Below are 23,501 nucleotides of genomic sequence, written 5' to 3'. Positions count from 1 at the left end.
CACTTCATGCTGCGGTTGAACGAGGAACGATTTATTACACTTTGGCGTGGACCCGCAACTACTACTACATACGCAAGCTCACTAAAACAATCACTCTATTTTTATTAAAATGTATGCAACGTCTGTTTTCACTGAATTTGAACTGTTTCATGAATAATTTTACGTAATTTAGTTTCACAATACACTGCAAAACACAAAGAACCAACAGGTCGCGTGAAGCGAATGAGTTGGATTGCTACATAAATGAACTCTTCACTCTACGAAGAGTACGATTACTGAACACGTAATTTACTAATCTTATCTTCGGTCATTAATTTCACCAGAATCATTACGCAAGTTTTAAATCTAAAGATAAATATAATTCTAGTGATTTCATGTTCAAATGTTATCTATAAATTCGCTTAAAATTTCCTTGTCTATCATTCATGCATCAAACAAAAAAAAACTTCATATCAAGAGTTCGCAATTGCGGCCGATGGCTATCTTATCACTAACAAGATATCACCGTCGAAAGATATCACTTAACCACCGCATCCACACGTTGACCGTCATGCGTATTTCCAACGAAATGCCGCACAAATTCATTGATTCATTTCCCAAATTACTTTACCGTATTACAGTTTTGCTACTTGTAATCTTTTCCCTTAAAAAATAATCTTCTTCTTTAGTGGCACAATAACCTCCATGCCATTTCTGGCCTTCTTTGACTCTATTTCCCCGTAGTTGGATATTCCAGTCCTGGGTGCGGAGGGAATGAGATTTTGTACCGGTCAGGTCGTGCGAAGACCGGCGCCGCTACTTGCTTGCGCAAATAAAACGAAAATGATGCATGCTGAAGTATAGTATCGTGTAGGACGGAACGGTAGTGGGCGCAGAGGCGTTGGCTAAAGGTGATATTTTGCCATTCTAGGCAAGTAAATCTTAGTAAATATGAAGTTTGTTGCAAAATTGTAAAAATACACATAAACAGAACGGGGGAGATCACAGAGTGTATTTGCAAGGGTTTCTTCTCGAGAGTAAGCCAATTTTATTCGTTTAGTACATCCGTCAGGGATCACTTTACAACGATCACAACAATTATCGGCACAAGCTCTTCTTCTGCGTTGATGATCACAGAAAAAAAACTCGCCAATCGCACTCAAAATAATCATTCTCGTCTAAAAATATTCGTCTCGATGCACGCAATATTAACATTCTTTCCGGATCTAATACGAACAACAATGCACTATAATCAATCGACTGTTTCCATATACTATCGAAACGCATGTACCACAAAAACACTCCACTGACTTTTTAGATCATCGTTAAAATTGAGACGTGACTCAACAACCGGCATTTTATATATAGAACAGATCGTAATACTCACAGCAGTACAAAGAAGAGAGTCGGCATGTGTGTTTTTATCAGTCTCGTCTCACACGCAGTACACCAACGCAACGCTCCCAAACGCTCCTAAAACGTTTTGAGAGCAATGTGAACAGCAAACGTAAACAATCTTCGATTGCCATAACCATTGCTCTCGACGAATTTCAAGCGCTTGCACCAAGTAGCGACATCAGACAGATATTTGCCAAAAAAGTTTAGAAGTATGATTTCCAACAATCATAAAAAGTAAAATCGCCCCAGCAGCAAAGAATACCCCTACTAGTGAATCACATTCGTCTATGCTGCTGAACGTGATTTACTTTTCGTTCAATAACCTGTGTTTAACAGCTATGGCTGTGATGATAAAAAAATCCCTATAGCATTTTAATTCCAACTCGGTTTGAATTCCATTGTCAATATTATTTAAATATGTTATGCTTAAATCAATAGGCCAAAATCAATTTCCAAAAGCCCGGAAATACTCTGTCATGATGCTGATTTATGAAAAAAAAAATAAAAATGACTTTAGGACTATCACTTTTATGTTCCGGCGTTAATATATTTGAAATCTTTCCGCTTACAACTAGGGAATCTTAAAGAATTCTATTCACAAAAACCGGCACAATTGTGTTTTACTTACATAGACGAATAGACCGGTACTTCTTCCTGGTAACAAAAACATCCAAGCTTCAAGCGTGTTGAAAGCTCACGCTGCTGATGCTTTCCAAGACTGTATAAAAAGCTTTTTAATCATACTTTTAAAAAATGGTGTGTTTCGGTATAAATAAGATTCTATGAAATAGTCTTCAATTTAAATAATGAATTACAACCATGTACAATAATTGATTTTTCGATTGCCGTTTTGCTTCAGGTAATTTTCCATATTCTTTATTAGATTTCTTTAGCATCTTTGGTATTTTATAATTATCACTCTCCCTCTGATAGGACAAAGCCAAAGATGGGTATTGGGTCTTTTTTCTTTTTATGTTAAGTTCCACCACTAATTGAATAAGTTATAAAAAACCGTGCAAAAATGTTAATACGTACGCAACTACTCAACCGATTTTAAATCAGCTTTGCCGTACTTGGTAAGATGTGATTTTTTTTTTGAGACGATGACCTAGACAATACAGACTGCTGCTTCTTCCACCTAGACCTAGACTATATGACCTAGACAATACAGACTGCTGCATCTTTCCTATCCCGAACCTTAGGTTGTTGGCCCTAATATTCTTAAAATTAGCACGCTACCAAAATACCATCACCATTAGAATGCGCTTAGAAACCAACATTCCGTCCAGTAGCTAGTCGCGAGTTTGTTCGTTGCAACAAAATTGACTGCGATTTCGTTTTCTTCGTTATCTTCCGTTCCGTTTCGTTGCATTGCTGAGTATGGGGAATGTTTACCAATCGTCAAACCAGACTGTCGGAGCTAAAATACACGGAAACAACAACGAGCACACTAACGATAACGCTAATGGTGACGATCAGAAGAGAACGTGTAGTCCTGAGGTATCGATAAATGAGCACCAACGTCGAGCGATCCGAACGATGGCAGCTCCGGTGCGACCATCCCTAATCCTTCTTGTGCTCAAACAGATCATCAAACACGGGATGAATCTGGTCGATCATGTCGGTGCAAGTCATGCTGCGTCCTTTCAGCTTAAACGCATACTTGTTGCACGTCTTCGTGAGTGTACTGGCCGCAAAGCAGGCTACCATAGCCGGGCTAATTTCTTGCTTCGACTCCAACGCCCAATAGTAGAAGGTGGCCAACGATCCGGCCAGCAAATCGCCCTGACCGCCACAACGGCGTCCGGAACCGCCCTGTGGGCATTCGTACTTCTCCTGCGATAGCGAATCGTAGATTCGATCGTTTAGGCCCTTTTCGATCACAGTCACACCGGCACCGAGTCGGCCCAGCGAAAGCATTATTTGATCCCGATCCTTCCCAAACAGCCGACAAAACTCGATGGCGTTCGGCGTCAGTATCACGCCGTAGTAATCCTTCACCAAGCTAATATCCTGCGTGATTATAAACAACCCGTCCGCATCGATGATGAGCGGCTTCTGTAGCTGGCGGCAGATTTTGATCAACTCCGCTACCGTTTGCATAATCTGTCGGTTCCGCCCAAGCCCCGGTCCGATGACGAGCACATGCAGCCGCTCTAACCACGGTTCGATCTGAATGATGGCGTTGTTTGAATCAAGCAACGGATGCACAATCAGCTCCGGGCTGTACGATTTGATCACCTGTGCGGCTGCATCCGGACAGAACACATGCACCAGATCCGCGCCCACCTTCAGTGCACTTATCGCTGCAAAGTACGGTGCCCCGGTGTACTCGAGCGAACCGCCCACGATGCCAATCCGGCCCGCCTGTCCCTTGTGTCGGTCCGTGTCGAGATGAGGCACTATGTTACGCGCCCGCTCCAGCAACGGGGATTTGTTTTCCGACGACATTCCGGAATGGGTTGAAATTTTCGCAACCCGGGCAACAATGTTTTTGTTTTTTACGATCCGTTTCAGCACAGCGGCAACAATTTCGCTTGACATTGTTTGGTTTCAAACTGTCATCCGTATACAGCCGTGTTCGAAACAATGGCGGCGGTTTGAAGTTGTGCCATCTGTTCGATTATTTCTAATTCGTTTCAATGTTTTATATATGAGTTGATGGATCAACCTACACTTTCCAGAATTATAATCATATTGAATGGTTGATATTCATATAAATTGGTACATATTCGATCTTTAAAATGTTCCCATGCATTTTCGTTCAATAATCTTGCACGCAATCGTGCAACCACATTCCTACCCCTCAAACAACTATTCTAGGACATTCCTACCCTCGTTAATGAACATAAATTTTGAATAATGTGTTTTTTTATTCTTGATAATTCCTCTATATGTTATTGAATATTCTATATTTATAATGAACACATTTTATTAATTTAATAGTTAATGACCTAATTTACACCTCCATCCCTACGACCGGCATAACTGACATCCCATAAATTTTGTATGGGGAATATAAGTTTTTCATTTTAAAACTTTAATAACTTCAGTCGTACAGGGACATGAAATATCATATTTTGAATAGAATGGCGGATATGATTTTTTTTTCTTATCGCAAAGATGTAAAAAAAATCATACATTCGGTTAATGCTTTAAAATTAAAGTTTAAATTTCAAATAGCGTTAACAAATATTATTTACAAAAACCCAAAAGCTAATCTTGCTCCGTCGCTTCAACTATGCGTGTTCAATGAGATCATTCCTCCATTGGAACTGATTGAGCAATAAAATGGCCGGTAAATGACTTCATTTACATGTGTTACATTCCTTACCGGTACACGTTTCCTACACCTGCAAACCTTTCTCTGGTGTGTTTACTTTGTTGGAACTTTCCCGATATTGTCATATTATATTTGTTGTTGTTTACCTTAACTGGACATTTACAATCCCTCCCAATCGGTCCCGATCCCCGAAGGTAAAACATTTGTAGAAACAAGTTCAATAAACTAGAACTGCAATGGAAACACATGGTAAAGCTCCTTTCTCCACAATAGTTCGTACAATGAGGCGATTAAGAAATAAGATACTAAACGACACTGGACAAAAAATTCCACCTTTTCTTCCTTATTGCTCCACCGTAAAGGACACGGCACGATCGAGAATGGCAGACCAAAAGCAAACGCGAACATTTCGAACCATATCCTGCTCGATTTGCACGGTCAGGTCCATGCCGTTCGACTTTCACTAACGAATTCTATCCGGCAAAGAGCCCCAAAACCTCTTCGTGTGTATCTCGCACGCTCACCGTGTCGAACCCGAACTCGTTCTGATTACGAAATATGTGAATTAATCGAACACAATCGCCGCCCGGTAACCGCAAACCATGGAACGAATGGCCATTAGCGAACGTGGAGCCCACAACAGAACCGAAGATTCGGGAGTCGACAGAAAAAAATCCCCAAAAAACACTGTCAACCTGGCTCTAATGAAGGACCAGCATTCGTGTCGTTGCTTCCGCGGAGAAGAGATTCTTTTTTTTTTGGTTTATTCGCTACGTTAGGCACGCACACCGAACACCTCTGCTTGGTATCGCGCAGTATTCGGCCCTTATGCTTTTAGCGGCCGGCTCGCGAGTCCGGACCGTTTTGCGTCAGTTTTTATCTGTGCCTTTCGTTGCGCGGACGTGCTCGGGCCGCTCGGAAAGGAGTGATAAGTTTCTAAACGGGCCGTTGGAAGTGTTTGCTACAAATTCAGTGTAATGATGTGGTTTAGCGTGTGGTGGATGTGTTAGAAATGTGATAAACCATGTATTAGCAGCAGCACGTGGAAGGTATCGCCCCGTAATTACCATGCGCGTTCCAAGATTTTTACGACAACTCAAACGTTCCTCGCATCGAAAGGTACGAGCGGAATAAGAATTTTAGCAGCACATCGATCGCTTCTCCTCACATGCAAACCCGATCCCAAGTCAGTTCTTGTTCGGCGACCCAATAAAAACTCGAAAAGATGATACCGAATGCGAATCCGTAAGCGTATCGGACGTTAGTCTCCGATAGGGTGCAGAACAAAACGAAATTTAAAACAAAACTCGTTCCAACAGTCTCACTAGTGCCGGCATTCATACTACCACGGTTCCCTATAAATCAAACCAATATACCCCACATTGAAGAGCTAAGCTTGATGAAGGACGTTGGAGATGTGGTGGAAAGTGGCAGGAAATTCACAACATCTTCTTGGCCCATCTTCATTGACCTTGTCCACGAATTTCCCACCACCCATCGTGTGTCTGCGTGTTTGCTGACGCCGGTTAACGTTTGTGTGTGAACTTTTAAAGCTTAAAAATGTTTGTGTGAACCATATTATTACAGTGTGCGCTTTATCATGACCGTTGCCAATTAATTAATTCACCAAAAAGAACTACAACGGAACCGAATCGCCCAAGAGGAACCACAAAAAAGCGCTACCACATTCTGGTGAATCGTCGTGTGATGATTCGGATCATGATCAACCCGCGTTCGATTCTCTGGTTTGTCTGTTTACTCAACAAACATAGTGACTACCGGGAGAATTATCGTATCATCTCACAGTTGTCCACTAGCCTGCAATGCTCCTCGGCTCAGCTATTTGCACACACCGCTAATAATGATTCCGTCCAGTGCAGTTTGATGACAAATTCCTTCGTCACGGCTTCGTGGTCGCTGTTGGTGGCGAATGATTAATGTTTGCTTTTCACCTTACCAACGGCAACCGCAAGCAGCGAACTTTAAGGCAACAAACAATTGTCATAAAAATAAACTTACAATCCTTCTCGTAAAACACGCGACAACCGGCACACTGTAATGGGTTAGTCACGAAAGAGGCAACCGGTAATGCATGCCTAAAGGGCGAACGGTTACAAATTATCCCAAAAATGCTCATCAATCGCACGCGCGTGTGTGTGTGTTTGTGTGTGTACGTGAAGGGCTACGCGCTGCGATAAGGGTTCGTTGTAATTAATAAAATCTGATTTTATCGCCCTCCACTCGGTACGGAACCGAAGGCGGGGGTCGATGGTTATTACGTCCCTGCTGCGTAGTGGCATGGGACAAACACATTGCGTGTGTGTTGCCTTGGTTTCGTGTGTCCAAGCAATAGCCAACGGATGTCACTATCAAGTGTGGCTACAATGGCAACATACCCGCTTCGCACTCGGGTTGCTTTTATCGTCCAACGAGCAGGAACAAGCGGTACGATGATAAGCAATGTGCATTAAGTTTCGATTGCAGGGGTATGAAAACAATCGCAAAGTCGCTTAAAAGTATCACCCAAAACACTTATCTCTAATCGGCAAGGGTTGCTTATTTTATACATTTATCATAATAGTTTGACAAATATATTTAAACATTATATCGCAAAGAGAAACAAAACTAATTCCAAAGTATAGTTACTGAAAAGCTGTTTCAAATATTACAACTTATGCATCAATATATGTAATTACTTTAAAAAACAGATACTTTATTCAAACAACTCGAAAAATTACAAAAAAATACAACACATTAATTTACGCAACTAGTTACGTATAAGATTAGGCCTAGTAAACTAAGCAACCCTCGACGTGTTTCGTTAGCGATCGTACAGCTCGTACCACCATAAACCAAACAATCATGCAATTATGCTTAAAACCCACCAAGGCCATGCTTAGATGGGCAAATTTTATGATGCCATCTGGTCAGAGGTTTTGGTGATAAAAGTAAAGCAAAAAAAAAAAAAACACACACACTCATCCGAGCCCTTACATTACGTTCACTTGCACCGGGTTCGTTTTGTCTGTCTTTGCCGGCATTTAAGTCTTGTGTTACGTTGAAACAAAACAAAACAAAAAATACAGGACGTAAATAAAAACGCTTCGGGCATTAACATTTGGAGCCGTTGCAACTCTAAGATTCGTTTTTACTTGAAGTTGCGCTTTTTTACTCCATATAAGCTCCAACTTCGGGTTACAAACTCACTATCTACCAAACATTAAATTTCTCAACAGGCGATTGTCATATGTTAAAATTTAATTTATGAAACACATAAATTGCTACCTAGAACTGACGCGATACACAAGTTCCATGTACCTCATCAAGCGTAATTTATTTTGCATAACAATACGACATACTTACAGCCCAAAGGCAAGCAGAATCCGTTTTCATCTGCGACACGAAGATGCTCTGCTACCGTTTGTGCTTCAGACGCTACCTTCAAGGCCGTAGCGCCGACCGTCACCGGCTTGTTCTCTCAATTACCAAATGTCTTCCTTTGTTTGTTATGATTTTGCTATGTTGGTTTAGCTCGTCTCGATCTCGATCGATCGTTCGTTCTCATCCCTTTTGCCCGTGAAACACCTGCCGAGTGATCGATTCTTGTCAATTACTGTCAGATGGAGATGTGCTAGACGAATGGGTTTCCAATATGTTAACACCAGAAGACAGAAGTGTATTTCATATATGCCCATCCCCATTGCTCATAATTGAACATTAATTCAAATATCTTAAAGACTTTTTTTCGGACCCTCTTTGTTATAGGGGACAGAACAAAGAAAAGGTTCCTGGCATAAAATAACGCCAGTCACGTCTAGATCGTGCTAGATCGTGAGATTTTGTCCACAAATTTACTTAAAGGTTGAAGTATTGCATACATTCTGCGTACCTTTCCCTATTCGAAATAATTTAGTACAAAAACATTCGCTTTTGTGCCTTGTTCGTCATTCGTCAGTGCGTATGCAAATTTATTGCGTTCATTGTCGTCTTTATTCATCGTTCTCTAAATCCATCCACTCATCCGCTGTCAGTTTATTAACTTTTTTTTTTTATTTTCGCTGTCATCAACCATTCTTCGACCCTGCGACCCTAGCCCGTGTTCGGTGAAGTGATCGTGAAGCTACTGTTCCTCGTTTGCTGCTGTATAATCACGGTACTGCTGATAATTCACAAGTACGAGAATTTGGATAACTTCAAGCGAACACTTTACTACCGATATGCCAACGATGGTGATGGGTTCTATGCGATGCCTCGCAATCTTGACGGCGAAAAGATGGACTGGCATAATTACGACCTGATGGAGGAAGAGGTTAAACGGGTAGGTCCCGGTGAACAAGGTCGACCGTATAAGCTTACCAGCAAAAAGGACATCGCACTTAACGATAAGCTCTTCAAGGAGAATGGATATTCGGCGGTAGTTAGCGATATGATCGCGTTAAATCGCTCAGTACCAGACATACGCCATCCGAAGTGGGTAGATTGAGTGTGAGATGATCTGGGGCTCTTATTACCATCGATGTTGCTATTTTTCTAGTTGCCGCACCAAGGAATATCTGAAGGAACTCCCAACGGTCAGTGTGATCGTCATCTTCTACAATGAACACTGGAGTGCCCTCCTTCGCACAGTGTACAGCGTTCTGAACCGGTCTCCTCCTTCGCTACTGAAGGAAGTCATACTGGTGAACGATCACAGTACGAAACCCTTTCTTTGGGCACCGCTGCGAGAGTTTGTGGAAACGGAACTGGCACCGAAAGTGCGATTGGTGGATCTTCCTGAGCGATCCGGTTTGATCGTTGCTCGTATGGCCGGTGCCCGCGAGGCACGGGGTGATGTACTGATCGTACTGGATTCACATACGGAAGTTAACACCAACTGGCTACCTCCACTGTTGGGTATGTGTAACGATTTCTATATCTATACGAAATATATCAATCTAACTCCATCCGATCTTGTTGTAGAACCCATCGCGGAAGACCACCGAACGTGTGTCTGTCCGTTCATCGATGTGATCGCACACGACACGTTTCAGTATCGGTCGCAAGACGAAGGCAAACGTGGTGCCTTCGATTGGAAGTTTTACTACAAACGATTGCCTCTGCTGCCCGGCGATCTAGACGATCCGACGAAACCCTTCAACAGTCCGGTAATGGCGGGTGGACTGTTCGCCATCAGTGCCAAATTTTTCTGGGAACTCGGCGGCTACGATGAGGGTCTGGACATTTGGGGCGGTGAACAGTACGAGCTAAGCTTCAAAATCTGGCAATGCGGAGGCCGTCTTGTTGATGCGCCCTGTTCCCGCGTCGGGCATGTCTATCGCGGATACGCACCGTTTGGTAATCCGCGTGGCGTAAACTTTGTGGTGCGAAACTTCAAGCGCGTGGCCGAGGTGTGGATGGATGAGTACAGTCAGTTTCTGTACGAACGTAACCCTCAGTTTGCCAAGACGGACCCGGGCGATTTAGGCAACCAACGAGAGCTACGGGAAAGGTTGCAGTGTAAACCGTTCAAATGGTTCCTGGAAGTGGTAGCACCGGATTTACTTGTGCGCTACCCTCCGCGCGATCCGCAACCATTCGCATCCGGTCGGGTGCAGAGTGTGGCCAATCAGAAACTTTGTCTCGACTCGCTGAACCATCAGGCAAAACAACCGATCGGACTGTACACGTGCGCTTCGAACAAAACTCACCCCCAGAATAATCAGTTCTTCACGCTGTCGTACCATCGGGACATTCGTGTGCGAAGCAACGATAAGTGTCTGGATGCGGCCAAACTGAATGATGAGATAGTACTGTTTAGCTGCCACGAGTCTCAGGGCAATCAGATGTGGCGGTATGATTACGTGAGTAGAAATGTACAAAATGAAACGAAGACAATTGGAGCTAATACGGAAATTTTTCGCTAGGAATCGAAAATGATCATCCACGGTAAAGACCATCTAGGGCAATGCCTTGAAGCGGATCTCGCCACCAACCAGTTGTTCATCAGAAGCTGTGATAAGGAAAATCCATCCCAAAAGTGGAACTGGGGCTTCATCAACTTTGTACATCTGCAGAACTGGGATGTTTATGGAGCAAAGTTTCTATAGAGCGTCCATCCATTTACTACTTTTTGTGTTTTTATGTCTTTCAAAGAGAGAGAAAGAGAGTGAGTGTGTGAGACAGAGAGAGATGGAGAGATTAGTGCCAAAATTGAATGATAACATTGTTATGCATTTTGGATAAACAAATCCAACTTGGATTCAATACGTCTTGTAAATGTATTTGTACGAATGTAAGCGCCGTAGTACATGGCAGTGTTTCAATTATCTACAACTGTACTGTACAAACTTACAGCACTACAAACTGTGTATAAATGTATTTTGTGTTAAATATATTTAACTTCTAAATATACATGTAAGTTAAATATATTAAACTTCTTTCATTGTATCTAGTGAATGTAAATATTTATTTAAGTAACAAACATACTGAAAAATTACTCACAATTGGAATTAAAATCGTTAAAGAATTATTAACAAATACAATAAGGTACGCATAATGATTTGCAATAATGAATTACAAAAAAAAATCGCTTCTAAATATTAGACCGGCTGATTTCAATTTGTCCCACAGTGCAAAGCTACAGCGCCATCTATTGATAATTTGAGTAAACTATTTTTTCGAAAAGTGATTTGTCGATATATTTCAGAATTTTTTTTTTCAACAGAATTGTTTGTATACTTTCGGCAGGGCTTTGTAAAGATTTTCAGATTTTCTGTTTGATTCTGGCCCATTTCTTTCTTTTATTTTATCAACAACAACGAAACAGACTGTATTTTAGAATGACGTACATGATGATTCTACTAAAATTCGTTATTATTTTGTACTTGTTTCGTACAGACGCACGGCTAAATCTTCCAATTTCATCCTGATCATATATATATTTATGTATATAGATCCAGTACTCCTCTGCCTACGGCCCTGTCCAAAGCGGATAAAACCATGTAAGTCACGTTGGAGAAAGACGACGATTCGATGAATTGTAACTTTACGTAACTTCAAACTCACGCAACCCACTTCCACTTCCTCCATTTCCAAATCTCACGCAACAGGGCGAACCATCATTTTGGCCCTCTTTAGAGAGCAATAATGACCTCGAAATCGATACCAGATAATTCCAGCTTGACGATTAATTTCTCCTTTCAAATATTCTCCATTCAAATGGCTGCAGTACGAATAAAAAAAGAAACAAACGATTAGTAGTTATCACATCACCTATTAAAAACTCTCGTGTTTCCAGTACCTCACATAACACTTGTAATACCACCATCCGCCTGCGAACGTTGTAGCACAGTTAAAATCTGTATCATCATTATCCTGGTCGAATGTTGAAAAAATTTCATCCTTGTGATAGGTAAACGAATCACCCGCCGTGCCGGTGTATTTACCGACCGATTTTATGATGTATTTCTCAGTTTCATTCCCAATTTGAAAGTCATCGTAATGTGCATACGCAATCACGCCTTTGAAGTCTTCCAATACGATGAGCAGCTCATGTCGCTGTGTTTTCACGATCGCGTGCAGCTTATCCAACCCCAACCAGTGCTCGCCGCGTAGATCACCAAATCCTTGCTTATACTCGGTCCAGTTGCGATAGAAATCGACCGAACCGTTGAACCGTCGGTGGAAGACGATCCAATTATTGCCGAATCCGTGATTATTAGACCAGTCACGCGATACTTCAAATGTTATGTTGCTGGTAGTATTCGGTTGCATAAAGTATACTCCCGTGTCTTCCGGAAGCCGTTCTAGCTTTTGCTCTAGATTGACCATCCGTTGCGTAGTTGATGTTGAAAAGCTTTGCAATTGTTCCGAAACTTTTCCTAAAGATTTGTTGGTGTATTCAAACAAGTCGCTCGTTTCTTTTTGCGCAAGTAATAAACTGCTGACTTCACGCACCATTTCGGGAAGTCGCTTTAGACTTTGCTCTAGATTGATCATCCGTTGCGTAGTTGATGTTGAAAAGCTTTGTAATTGTTCCGAAACTTTTTCCATAGATTTGTTTGCTACATTTTGCGCAAGGATTAAACTGTCAACTCGATCGTCCAACATTTTTATTTTGTCACTCAAGCTTTGTAACAAATGAGCCACTCGCTCTAGTATCCGAGTTTCGGCTGCAACATTAACCTCATCCAAAACGAAAGGAGGATTGTTGGGAGGATGCTCTGTAACCGCCACGCTAATAATCACGGAAAGCAACACAATGCACCAATGTACAGCCATTTTAAGCACAAGACAGAGCCTGCGATCGCAATCGTACAACGCACAGCACCACACTAAACTGTGGTTCGGAAATGATGAAACTTAAATGTTTTCTCGTTATCGCGGCGCTTACTTTTACATCACATTGCGGTGTTTAAGATCATCTCTACGCATGATAATGAATTAAAATTAACCCACTTTGCAAGTGTGCTGTTAGCAATGTTGATGATGATAACGAAACATCCTTCACTTGTTTGATTATTCATTGGTCAGTTTCAAGGGTGTCGCACATCAAATTGTACCACGGTTACAACACTGTAGAAACTTCACTAGTTGACAGTTCCTTTTCAAACATTCTGGCTATAAGTGTCACCCCTAACTAAGCTTTTGGCAAATTAATTTCATTATACCTCAATGCGTTAACCGGACGCTGCCACCTTACGCTTAACTGCTCTCTTCAGAGCTAATGAGCTTCTGTACGAGATCTGCCTGCAGTTGCGTCTGTACATACACTCACCTTTTCTTCATGTCTAGACAGGCCTGATTTTGTTGTGCCGATAAAGAAGAAGTCTCACTGGAATTACGTCGTGCTTTATTATTGCTCTTGACCCACTACATCCCAAGGGAATGAAATCTTAATCCAAATCTCATCGAACTTTGTAGTCCTTCTAACGATTGACTCGAATTGGAGGCTAAGTCATTATCTTCATTTGGCCACCTCCAGAATATAACGAGATATCTGAAGAAAACCAATTCAAATTTTCTCATTCGTCGGAGATTCAATCCAATCGAAAACCATGCCGGTCGGTGGTGCAAATAAGATCCTGTTCCTGTTTAAGAGTTAATAAATACAGGGGGAAAATGTTTTTTGCTCTTTCCTCTCTCTCACAGACACGGAATGCAATGGTAATTTTTTTAGAGACTAACTTTATTACTCATTTCGAAATTTGTCTGCATAGTTTCACATCAGAAGCGAATAGTTTACATTCCACAAATATTCTTTACTCAGCAGGTCGCACCATCATTTTGGTGCTCTTCAGGGAAGATAGTCCTCGAAATGTTCTCCATTCAATACCATCTTGTAAAATATGTTTTCCATTTACATATATTCCATTGAGATGACTGCAAAAAGAAAAGAACAAATACTTGGTAATTTTTAAATTATCTCCTATCGCGAATATTTTTAATTTCTAGTACCTCTGATAACAGTCATAAAACCACCATCCGCCACCAAACTTTTCGGCACAGTTGGCATTAGAGTTATCATTGTCTTGATCATATGTTGTAAATAATTCGTCCTTGTGATGTGTGAACGAATCACCCGCCGTACCGGTGTATTTACCGACCGATTTTATGATGTATTTCTCACTTTCATTTCCAATTTGAAAATCATCGTAATGTGCATACGCAATAACACCGAAAAAGTCTTCCAACACGATGAGCAGCTCGTGCTGTCGAGTTTTCACGATCGCGTGCAGCTTATCCAACCCTAGCCAGTGTTCACCGCGTAGATCACCAAATCCTTGCTTATACCCAGACCAGTTGCGAGAGAAACTGACCAAACCGTTGATCCGTCGCTGGAAAACAGTCCAGTTGCCTCCGAATCCATGATTATTCGTCCAGTCGCGAGATACTGCAAAAGTTATGTCTTTGGATGGATCCGGTCGCATGAAGTACACTCCTGTGTCTTCCGGAATTCGTCCGAACTTGTGGTTTAAATTGATCATTTCTTGTTTAGTCGATGTTTGAAAGCTTTGTAATTGTTCCGAGACTTTTCCCAAAGATTTGTTGGTGTATTTAAACAAGTAGCTCGTTTCTTTTTGCGCAAATAATAAACTGCTGACTTCACTTTCCATTTCTGGAAGTCGCTTTAGACTTTGCTCTAGATTGACCATCCGCTGTGTAGTTGACGTTGAAAAGCTTTGTAATTGTTCCGAGACTTTTCCCAAAGATTTGTTGGTGTATTTAAACAAGTAGCTCGTTTCTTTTTGCGCAAGTAATAAACTGCTGACTTCACTTTCCATTTCTGGAAGTCGCTTTAGACTTTGCTCTAGATTGACCATCCGCTGTGTAGTTGACGTTGAAAAGCTTTGTAATTGTTCCGAGACTTTTCCCAAAGATTTGTTGGTGTATTTAAACAAGTCGCTCGTTTCTTTTTGCGCAAGTAATAGACTGCTGACTTCACGTTCCATTTCTGGAAGTCGCTTTAGATTTTGCTCTAGATTGACCATCCGCTGTGTAGTTGACGTTGAAAAGCTTTGTAATTGTTCCGAGACTTTTCCCAAAGATTTGTTGGTGTATTTAAACAAGTAACTCGTTTCTTTTTGCGCAAATAATAAACTGCTGACTTCACTTTCCATTTCTAGAAGTCGCTTTAGACTTTGCTCTAGATTGATCATCCGCTGTGTAGTTGACGTTGAAAAGCTTTGTAATTGTTCCGAGACTTCTCCCAAAGATTTGTTGGTGTATTTAAACAAGTCGCTCGTTTCTTTTTGCGCAAGTAATAGACTGCTGACTTCACGTTCCATTTCTGGAAGTCGCTTTAGATTTTGCTCTAGATTGACCATCCGCTGTGTAGTTGACGTTGAAAAGCTTTGTAATTGTTCCGAGACTTTTCCCAAAGATTTGTTGGTGTATTTAAACAAGTCGCTCGTTTCTTTTTGCGCAAATAATAAACTGCTGACTTCACTTTCCATTTCTGGAAGTCGCTTTAGATTTTGCTCTAGATTGACCATCCGCTGTGTAGTTGACGTTGAAAAGCTTTGTAATTGTTCCGAGACTTTTCCCAAAGATTTGTTGGTGTATTTAAACAAGTCGCTCGTTTCTTTTTGCGCAAGTAATAAACTGCTGACTTCACGTTCCATTTCTGGAAGTCGATCTAGCTTCTGTTCTAGATTGACCATCCGCTGTGTAGTTGACGTTGAGAAGCGCTGCAGTTTGTCCTCAAACTTTTCCAACAATTTGTGAGTGATATGAAACATTTCGTTCGTTTCTTTGTTCATTTCCGTTAAACTTTTAGTGATACACGATGAAATGTATTTACAGCTCAAACTTTCATGCTGCATCAGTTCATCCATGTATGAACCTTTCGATTTACTTAGTGCAAGTAAAATACTGCCCATATCACTGTTCATTTCATTGACCCGATCGTTGAACACTTTTATTTTGTCGCTCAAAGTATGTGACAACAGCTCAACTCGCTTTGGAATTTGTGGTTTGGGTGCAGTCGTGACTTCTTTTAAAGCAACAGTTTGATTATTTGGATGAGTGCCTTCGTTTGCCACAGCTCCAATGATCACTGAAAGAATTATGAAACACCAGATACCCATTTTGAGCACAAGAAAGAACGTATATTCCATATAGTACCACGCACAGCACCACACTAAGATGTGGATTGGAAGCGATGAAGCTACTTATATGCTCGGACTGGCAAGTAGATTACGCGAGACTTCAGCAACAAAGTACTCATTTGACTACGAGAGAATCACTCTGTTGATTGTGGTGCAGTGTCTGCAGGATGACACTCGGGTAAAACCCAAATGGCCAAATGAATAATTAAAACTGAACCCCTACTATACTATCAATACTTTTCAGTAGCACCTTATTGTGATTTCAATAATGATAAGCAAATGAGCAAGTGGCAATGAATTATTTGCATAATGCTTCGCTTGTAAAGTTTGCATCTGACACCCGACACCGACACTGGTGTACTTTGTTGTACAGCCAGACTCCATAGATGAAACTGTGTACATAGATTACAAACTGATACTGCTGATTACACTGAAGTCTGATACTTGGGGCTAGTATACTTTCAACTACTCAGCCAGGCATCAATCTGTGAATTTACCAATTCAAGCAAATTCCTTTATCAAACTGCTCCATTGGATCGTTGGTTGTAGAGGCAGCGCGGTGGCTGCTGACAAGACTTTCGTCAAAAAACAGTGGGTTTTTATGATGTTTATGTTTTGAAAATGGCTTACATCCCGTTTTCAACATTTATTCAGTGCTTGTTATATACGCTAGTTAAATATGTTTCTAAATTGAATGGGGCCCTATTTCTAATCTTCTAAAAAATCGCTTATGTTATTGCACGCGATTTGACCGGTTGGGTTTTACCCGTGCGCCACCATGATGGGTTCGAAGTCATCTGAATACTTTCTTGCTGATACATATTTTGAGGTCTCGCGTAATCTACTTGCCAGTCCGAGCATATAAGTAGCTTCATCGCTTCCAATCCACACCTTAGTGTGGTGCTGTGCGTGGTACGATATGGAATATACGTTCTTTCTTGTGCTCAAAATGGGTATCTGGTGTTTCATAATTCTTTCAGTGCTCATTGGAGCTGTGGCAAACGAAGGCACTCATCCAAATAATCAAACTGTTGCTTTAGAAGAAGACATGACCAAATCACAAATATTAGAGCGAGTTGACAGTTTATCAAATGCTTTAAGCGATAAAATAAAAGTGTTTAACGATCGGGTCAACGAAATGAACAGTGATATGGGCAGCATACTACTTGTGCTAAGCGAATCGAAAGGTTCATACTTAGAAGAACTGATGCAGCATGAAAGTTTGAGCTGTAAATACATTTCATCGTGTATCACTAAAAGTTTAACGGAAATGAACAAAGAAATGAACGAAATGTTTCATATCACTCACAAATTGTTGGAAAAGTTTGAGGACAAACTGCAGCGCTTCTCAACGTCAGCTGTACAACGGATGATCAATCTAGAGCAGAAGCTAGAACGACTTTCAGAAGACACTGCATTATACTTTATGCAGCCGGATCCATCCAAGAATGTATCGTTTGAAGTAGCTCGTGACTTTACGAATAATCACGGATTCGGAGACAATTGGATCATTTTCCAGCGACGGTTCAACGGTTCGGTCGATTTCTATCGCAACTGGACCGAGTATAAGCAAGGATTTGGTGATCTACGCGGCGAACACTGGCTAGGGTTGGAAAAGCTACACATGATCGTGAAAACCCAGCGACACGAGCTGCTCATCGTGTTGGAAGACTACGAAGGCGTGATCGCGTATGCACATTACGATGACTTTCAAATTGGAAATGAAACTGAGAAATACATCATAAAATCGGTCGGTAAATACACCGGTACGGCGGGTGATTCATTCACCCATCACAAGGACGAATTATTTACAACATACGATCAGGATAATGATAAAGTTGATTACAATTGTGCCCAATCGTTTGTTGGCGGATGGTGGTTCTACAGGTGTTATCATAGGTACGTGGAATTTGTAGTTTAATTGTAGTAAGTGGAATAATATTGATTTTTTTCTCTCTGTAGCCATTTGAATGGAGAATATTTAGATGGAAATAACATACGTGTAGCTGGTATCAATTGGAATTCTTTTAGGGGACGAAAAAACTCCCTGAAGAGCACCAAAATGATGGTTCGACCTGTTGCGTTATGATAAATTAAACAATATTTCTAGAAATAAGACTAAACCGCTAGGAGAAAATGTACTAGTTTAACTTTTACTGAAATATTTGGAAAATAAAACATAAAAAATGGTATTGTTTTCCTCACTAGGCATTAAATATTCCCAAGCTTACAAAAACAAACTCTATGTGCGGTATTGATGAGAGACATTGTGGGTACCAACGTTTCCTGTAGAACTCGGCATATCTAATGACAAGAAGTGGTAGGCCCGCTTGGTGTCCTGCCGTCCGTAGGTGTCTCAAGCAAAGTAAATAACAACAGTGTAGCGTAGATTTCGAAGCTAGAACAAAAAATTAACTCTCGGAAAAGTTTCAACGCCTCCAACCCTTCGTGTAAGCCCTGTCTAACCTTTCTTTGATTTAACTCCCCCGAGCCCATTTTGCCTCGGGTTTCCATCCATGAAATACCCCGTCCGGACGGTTGAAATGAGGAGCCAACTACCTATCCCCTTAGGGCCTCCAAGAAGCGTAACCTCAGTCGAAAGGTGCTCCTCGCTTTGTTTCAATCCATCAAAAACGATAGCCGAAAGACATCAACATTCCATGGCGCTGGATAGACGACTTTGCTTGAAGAAAAGTGCACCAAAACACAATATGAGCTTGCTGTGGTGGTAGGCAAGGCCAAGTGATTCCGTTGATGCGTCCGAAGAAAGGGTCGTAATATCAGATTGAGGATGACGACGGCGCTCTACCGTGAGCGGTTAGTGGACTCCTGCAGTAAGCCAAAAACCCGAAGTATTTGTAATGCTGGATTAGTAATTTTTATATCTGAATAACACCACTAGCGCGAGTGGTTGAAGCTGATGATACAAAATATCCTTAAAATTATCCTACAACCGATACGTCTGCTTGACGTCCTCCACCAAGAAGCCTTTGAAGGTTCCTGCACATATTTTCTTGTTCCCATAGCAGGTCCTTGTAAGGTTCATGAAGAGACAAAAAGGAAAATTTACTTTTCTTTTAGAATTTGTGGCCGGAATGACGCGATAGTGTTTGCCAATTTTTAGACTTCCCCTATTCTAGCCCAGTATGCAAACAGAACGCTGTTTTAAGCGATAAACGAACGAGAAATCGACCGAACCGTTGAACTGTCGCTGGAAAACCGTCCAGTCGCCTCCGAATCCATGATTATTCGTCCAGTCACGAGCTACTTAAAAACGATAAATTCTTGGATGGATCCGGTTGCATAAAGTGTAATACAGTGTCTTCTGAAATTCGTTCTAGCTTCTGCTCTAGATTGATCATCCGTTGCGTAGTTGACGTTGAAAAGCTTTGTAATTGTTCCGATTTTTTTCCCTAGACTTGTTTGTTACATTTTGCGCAAGGATCAACTCGATCATCCAACATTTTTATTTTGTCACTCAAACGTTGTAACAAATGAGCCACTCGCTCTAGTATCCGAGTTTCGGCTGCAGCATTAACCTCATCCAAAACGAAAGGAGGATTGTTGGGAGGATGCTCTGTAACCGCCACGCTAATAATCACGGAAAGCAACACAATGCACCAATGTACAGCCATTTTAAGCACAAGACAGAGCCTACGTTCGCAATCGTACAACGCACAGCACCACACTAAACTGTGGTTCGGAAATGATGAAACTTAAATGTTCTCTCGTTATCGCGGCGCTTACTTTTACATCACATTGCGGTGTTTAAGATCATCTCTACGCATGATAATGAATTAAAATTAACCCACTTTGCAAGTGTGCTGTTAGCAATGTTGATGATGATAACGAAACATCCTTCACTTGCTTGATTATTCATTGGTCAGTTTCAAGGGTGTCGCACATCAAATTGTACCACGGTTACAACACTGTAGAAACTTCACTAGTTGACAGTTCCTTTTCAAACTTTCTGGCTATAAGTGTCACCCCTAACTAAGCTTTTGGCAAATTAATTTCATTATACCTCAATGCGTTAACCGGACGCTGCCACCTTACGCTTAACTGCTCTCTTCAGAGCTAATGAGCTTCTGTACGAGATCTACCTGCAGTTGCGTCTGTACATACACTCACCTTTTCTTCATGTCTCGACAGGCCTGATTTTGTTGTGCCGATAAAGAAGAAGTCTCACTGGAATTACGTCGTGCTTTATTATTGCTCCTGACCCACTACATCCCAGGGGAATGAAATCTTTATCCAAATCTCATCGAACTTTGTAGTCCTTCTAACTAATGATTCGAATTGGAGGCTAAGTCATTATCTTCATTTGGCCACCTCCAGAATATATCGAGATATCTGAAGAAAACCAATTCAATTTTTCTCATTCGTCGGAGATTCGATCCAATCGAAAACCATGCCGGTCGGTGGTGCAAATAAGATCCCTGTTTACGCATATATATCAGTCGTCATCCAACAAGTTGAACAACAAAACATTTACTAACACCGACGCCTCAGTAAACGTTAGTTGGGTTTGTTTTGTTTGACAGTTTGTTATTAAAAAAGAAGAAGAAGAGATAAAACCACGTGAAATACAACCAATTCTACAGCACAAAGAACGACACAGAAAAGAGCAGTATTGCTATTTAGTTTAGCAATTAGAAACACCAGAAAGTCCGAAAGCAGCATCCTGCATCAACATTTGGTCCTTCGAGCCGGATTTCTGGACATACCAACTGCAATTTTGTGTGTCGAAGTTTCGAACATCGAACCTCATTCACGCGTTGCGTAAGTGTAGTGATCACATACATCCGTTTAATACACTTTGTGTTGTAGGAAATTTCCACTACTGAGATGGCCACTGACACCAAAAAGACCCAAGCGAGGATTGTGACTCTTCGCTCCCGGGCACAGATGCGAACAACCGAAGAGTTCATCGCAGGGTTTACCGAAGATAAGGGCAACCAGGTGAAAGAGAGGTTATCCAACTTGGAAGCAGTTTGGAAGGCGTTTGAAGCCGCGCAAGGGAAGTTAGAAACCCTTGAGGATGACGAAAATCAGTTGACTACATTGTTCGACCAACGTAACGAGTTTTACAACAAGTATTGTGTGGCCAAGGGATTCCTAACCTCAAATCTACCACGTGCATTGCTTATTCCGGATGAGGTTGATCTGGAGAAGTCTATACCGACGGCAACTGTGCGTCTACCCAAGCTGGATTTACCAACATTTGATGGTAACTCGACGGAGTGGATCAGCTTTAAGGATCGTTTTGTGTCCATGATCCATGAAGCGGAAGGTATGAAGGATGTGATCAAACTGCAGTACCTCCTATCAGTGCTAAAGGGTGAAGTGGCGAAAAGGTTCCAGCATGTGAAGCTTACAACCGATAACTATAATATTACGTGGAAGGCGTTGCTAGATCGGTATGATCACAAAAGAGATTTGAAGCGTGAATATTTTCGGGCGCTGTTTTCTATTCCGCCGATGAAAAACGAAACGGTAGAAGAGCTACGACGAGTGTTCGAAGAGTTTACTCGGCTGACGGATGGAATGATTGCACTAAAGGAGACCGTAGAACAGTGGGATACACCGCTCTGCAATCTACTTTTCTATAAGCTAGATGGTAAAACCTTGTTGGCTTGGGAGGAGTACTCTAGCACGGATGACGAAGACGTGTACCTCAAGTTGCAGGAGTTTCTTCAAAGACGGTTGAGATTACTCAAATCTACAGTGCATTCGACTCCAGACACGCAAAAACCCAGTTCAATCAAGGTAGCCGGAACGAAACAGCAAAAGGGCGTTGCATTTGTTAGCACGGTGCCACCATCTGTTATACGATGTTATGCTTGTGCACAACAACATTACTTACACCAGTGTGAAACGTTTAAGAGCATGCAAGTGGCTCAACGAGAGGAGGTTATCACGTTGAATAAGCTATGCCGGAATTGTTTTCGAGTAGGACACATCGCCCAAAGATGTATTTCTAAATTCAAGTGCCACAAGTGTCACCAACGCCATCACACATTGCTCCATGTAGACCCGGTGGTGCAGAATCCAACGTCAGATAATATAGTAGCTGCAACCACTGCTGCCTCAGGAAACACTACCGTTTTATTACAAACAGCATTCGTGCAAGTTGTGGATGATAACGGAAGAACGTATGATGCAAGAGCGCTATTGGACTCCGGATCGATGTCCAATTTCATATCAACGGCTCTCGCAAATCGGCTTACTAATCACAAACGCCCTACTAGTGTTTCTATTTTAGGTATTGGGCAAAGAGAAAACCACATCCATGAAGCAATAGATGTGACCATTTCATCGAGAACACAACGTTTTAGTACAAGGCTCAATTTCCTGGTCCTAGATTCTCCAACAGCCCAGCTTCCCACGATCGAAGTGAACACCAGAGAGTGGAGGGTAGAAGGACTAGCTTTAGCCGATCCACTTTTCTACAAGCCTGGTCCGATTGACCTAGTGATCGGGGGAGAAGCTTTCTGGGCAATTCACACGAACGAGAGGATCAGTATTGGATCTGATAAGCCAATATTCGTAAATACTAGATTTGGATGGACAGTTGCTGGATCAACTACAGCAACAAGCCAAAATCGTCACGTGTCAACAAACGCAGTGATTAGTCAGGACATGTTAGAATCAACCATCCGACGATTTTGAGAACTAGATGCGTTACCATCCTCATCATCGACCGAGTTAGAAGAAGACATTTGTGAGAAATTCTTCTCTGAAACGACTTCTCGCAACAACGAAGGTAAATTCGAAGTAAGGTTACCAATGATAAAGACATCAAAAGTAAGTCTAGGTGATTCGAAGATTATAGCGGAGAGGAGATTCCTCAATACTGAACGCAGATTACAAAGGGCTCCAGAGATGTATGAACAATACCGACTATTTTTGAAGGAATATGAAGACTTGGGCCAGATGGAGTTATTACCCGAGCCAGTAGATGATAGCATTCCTCATTGCTTTCTACCGCATCACCCAGTACAGAAAGAATCAAGCACAACGACTAAAGTAAGGGTAGTTTTCGATGCTTCTTGCAAAACTACATCGGGCTACTCTCTAAATGATACTCTGAAGGTCGGTCCAACAGTACAAGTAGATCTTTTTTCATTGATCCTACATTTTCGGACACATCGAATAGCAATTAGCGCTGATATTGAAAAAATGTATCGTCAGATTGTGGTACATGTTGATGATCAACCATTCCAGCGAATTGTATGGCGTCCAAATGCTGC

The 23,501-nt window shown here is 41.6% G+C and overlaps 6 protein-coding genes across 6 annotated transcripts; 3 read left to right on the top strand and 3 right to left on the bottom strand.

Annotated features, from left to right (window-relative positions):
• Positions 1–2,940: 2,940 nt before the first annotated feature.
• LOC128708248 (ATP-dependent (S)-NAD(P)H-hydrate dehydratase) lies at positions 2,941–3,921 on the bottom strand. Its single transcript, XM_053803209.1, has one exon. The coding sequence runs from the start codon at positions 3,919–3,921 to the stop codon at positions 2,941–2,943; it is 981 nt and encodes a 326-aa protein (XP_053659184.1).
• A 1,807-nt stretch (positions 3,922–5,728) lies between these two features.
• Positions 5,729–10,746, top strand: LOC128715023 (N-acetylgalactosaminyltransferase 6-like). The gene is made up of 5 exons (XM_053809907.1): positions 5,729–5,779; positions 8,754–9,130; positions 9,195–9,553; positions 9,620–10,500; positions 10,564–10,746. Exons 1-5 carry the CDS (start codon positions 5,729–5,731, stop codon positions 10,744–10,746), a joined length of 1,851 nt encoding a protein of 616 aa, XP_053665882.1.
• Positions 10,747–11,737: 991 nt separating this feature from the next.
• Positions 11,738–12,919, bottom strand: LOC128718488 (microfibril-associated glycoprotein 4-like). The gene is made up of 3 exons (XM_053812110.1): positions 12,730–12,919; positions 11,940–12,531; positions 11,738–11,861 (listed from the first exon to the last, which is right to left on the bottom strand). Exons 1-3 carry the CDS (start codon positions 12,917–12,919, stop codon positions 11,738–11,740), a joined length of 906 nt encoding a protein of 301 aa, XP_053668085.1.
• Positions 12,920–13,899: 980 nt separating this feature from the next.
• LOC128719390 (angiopoietin-related protein 2-like) lies at positions 13,900–16,227 on the bottom strand. Its single transcript, XM_053813015.1, has 3 exons — positions 15,756–16,227; positions 14,096–14,579; positions 13,900–14,020 (listed from the first exon to the last, which is right to left on the bottom strand). Exons 1-3 carry the CDS (start codon positions 16,225–16,227, stop codon positions 13,900–13,902), a joined length of 1,077 nt encoding a protein of 358 aa, XP_053668990.1.
• Positions 16,228–17,197: 970 nt separating this feature from the next.
• On the top strand, positions 17,198–18,337 carry LOC128718487 (microfibril-associated glycoprotein 4-like). Its single transcript, XM_053812109.1, has 3 exons — positions 17,198–17,381; positions 17,556–18,147; positions 18,211–18,337. Exons 1-3 carry the CDS (start codon positions 17,198–17,200, stop codon positions 18,335–18,337), a joined length of 903 nt encoding a protein of 300 aa, XP_053668084.1.
• Positions 18,338–21,156: 2,819 nt separating this feature from the next.
• On the top strand, positions 21,157–22,879 carry LOC128718486 (uncharacterized). Its single transcript, XM_053812108.1, has 2 exons — positions 21,157–22,222; positions 22,809–22,879. The coding sequence occupies exons 1-2, from the start codon at positions 21,157–21,159 to the stop codon at positions 22,877–22,879; spliced, it is 1,137 nt and encodes a 378-aa protein (XP_053668083.1).
• Positions 22,880–23,501: the final 622 nt, after the last annotated feature.

Source organism: Anopheles marshallii, chromosome 2 (assembly GCF_943734725.1).
Source record: "Anopheles marshallii chromosome 2, idAnoMarsDA_429_01, whole genome shotgun sequence".
In the NCBI taxonomy this organism is placed as follows: domain Eukaryota; kingdom Metazoa; phylum Arthropoda; class Insecta; order Diptera; family Culicidae; genus Anopheles; species Anopheles marshallii.
Note: the sequence above shows the minus strand (reverse complement) of the source record. Positions and strands in the feature narration are given on the sequence as shown.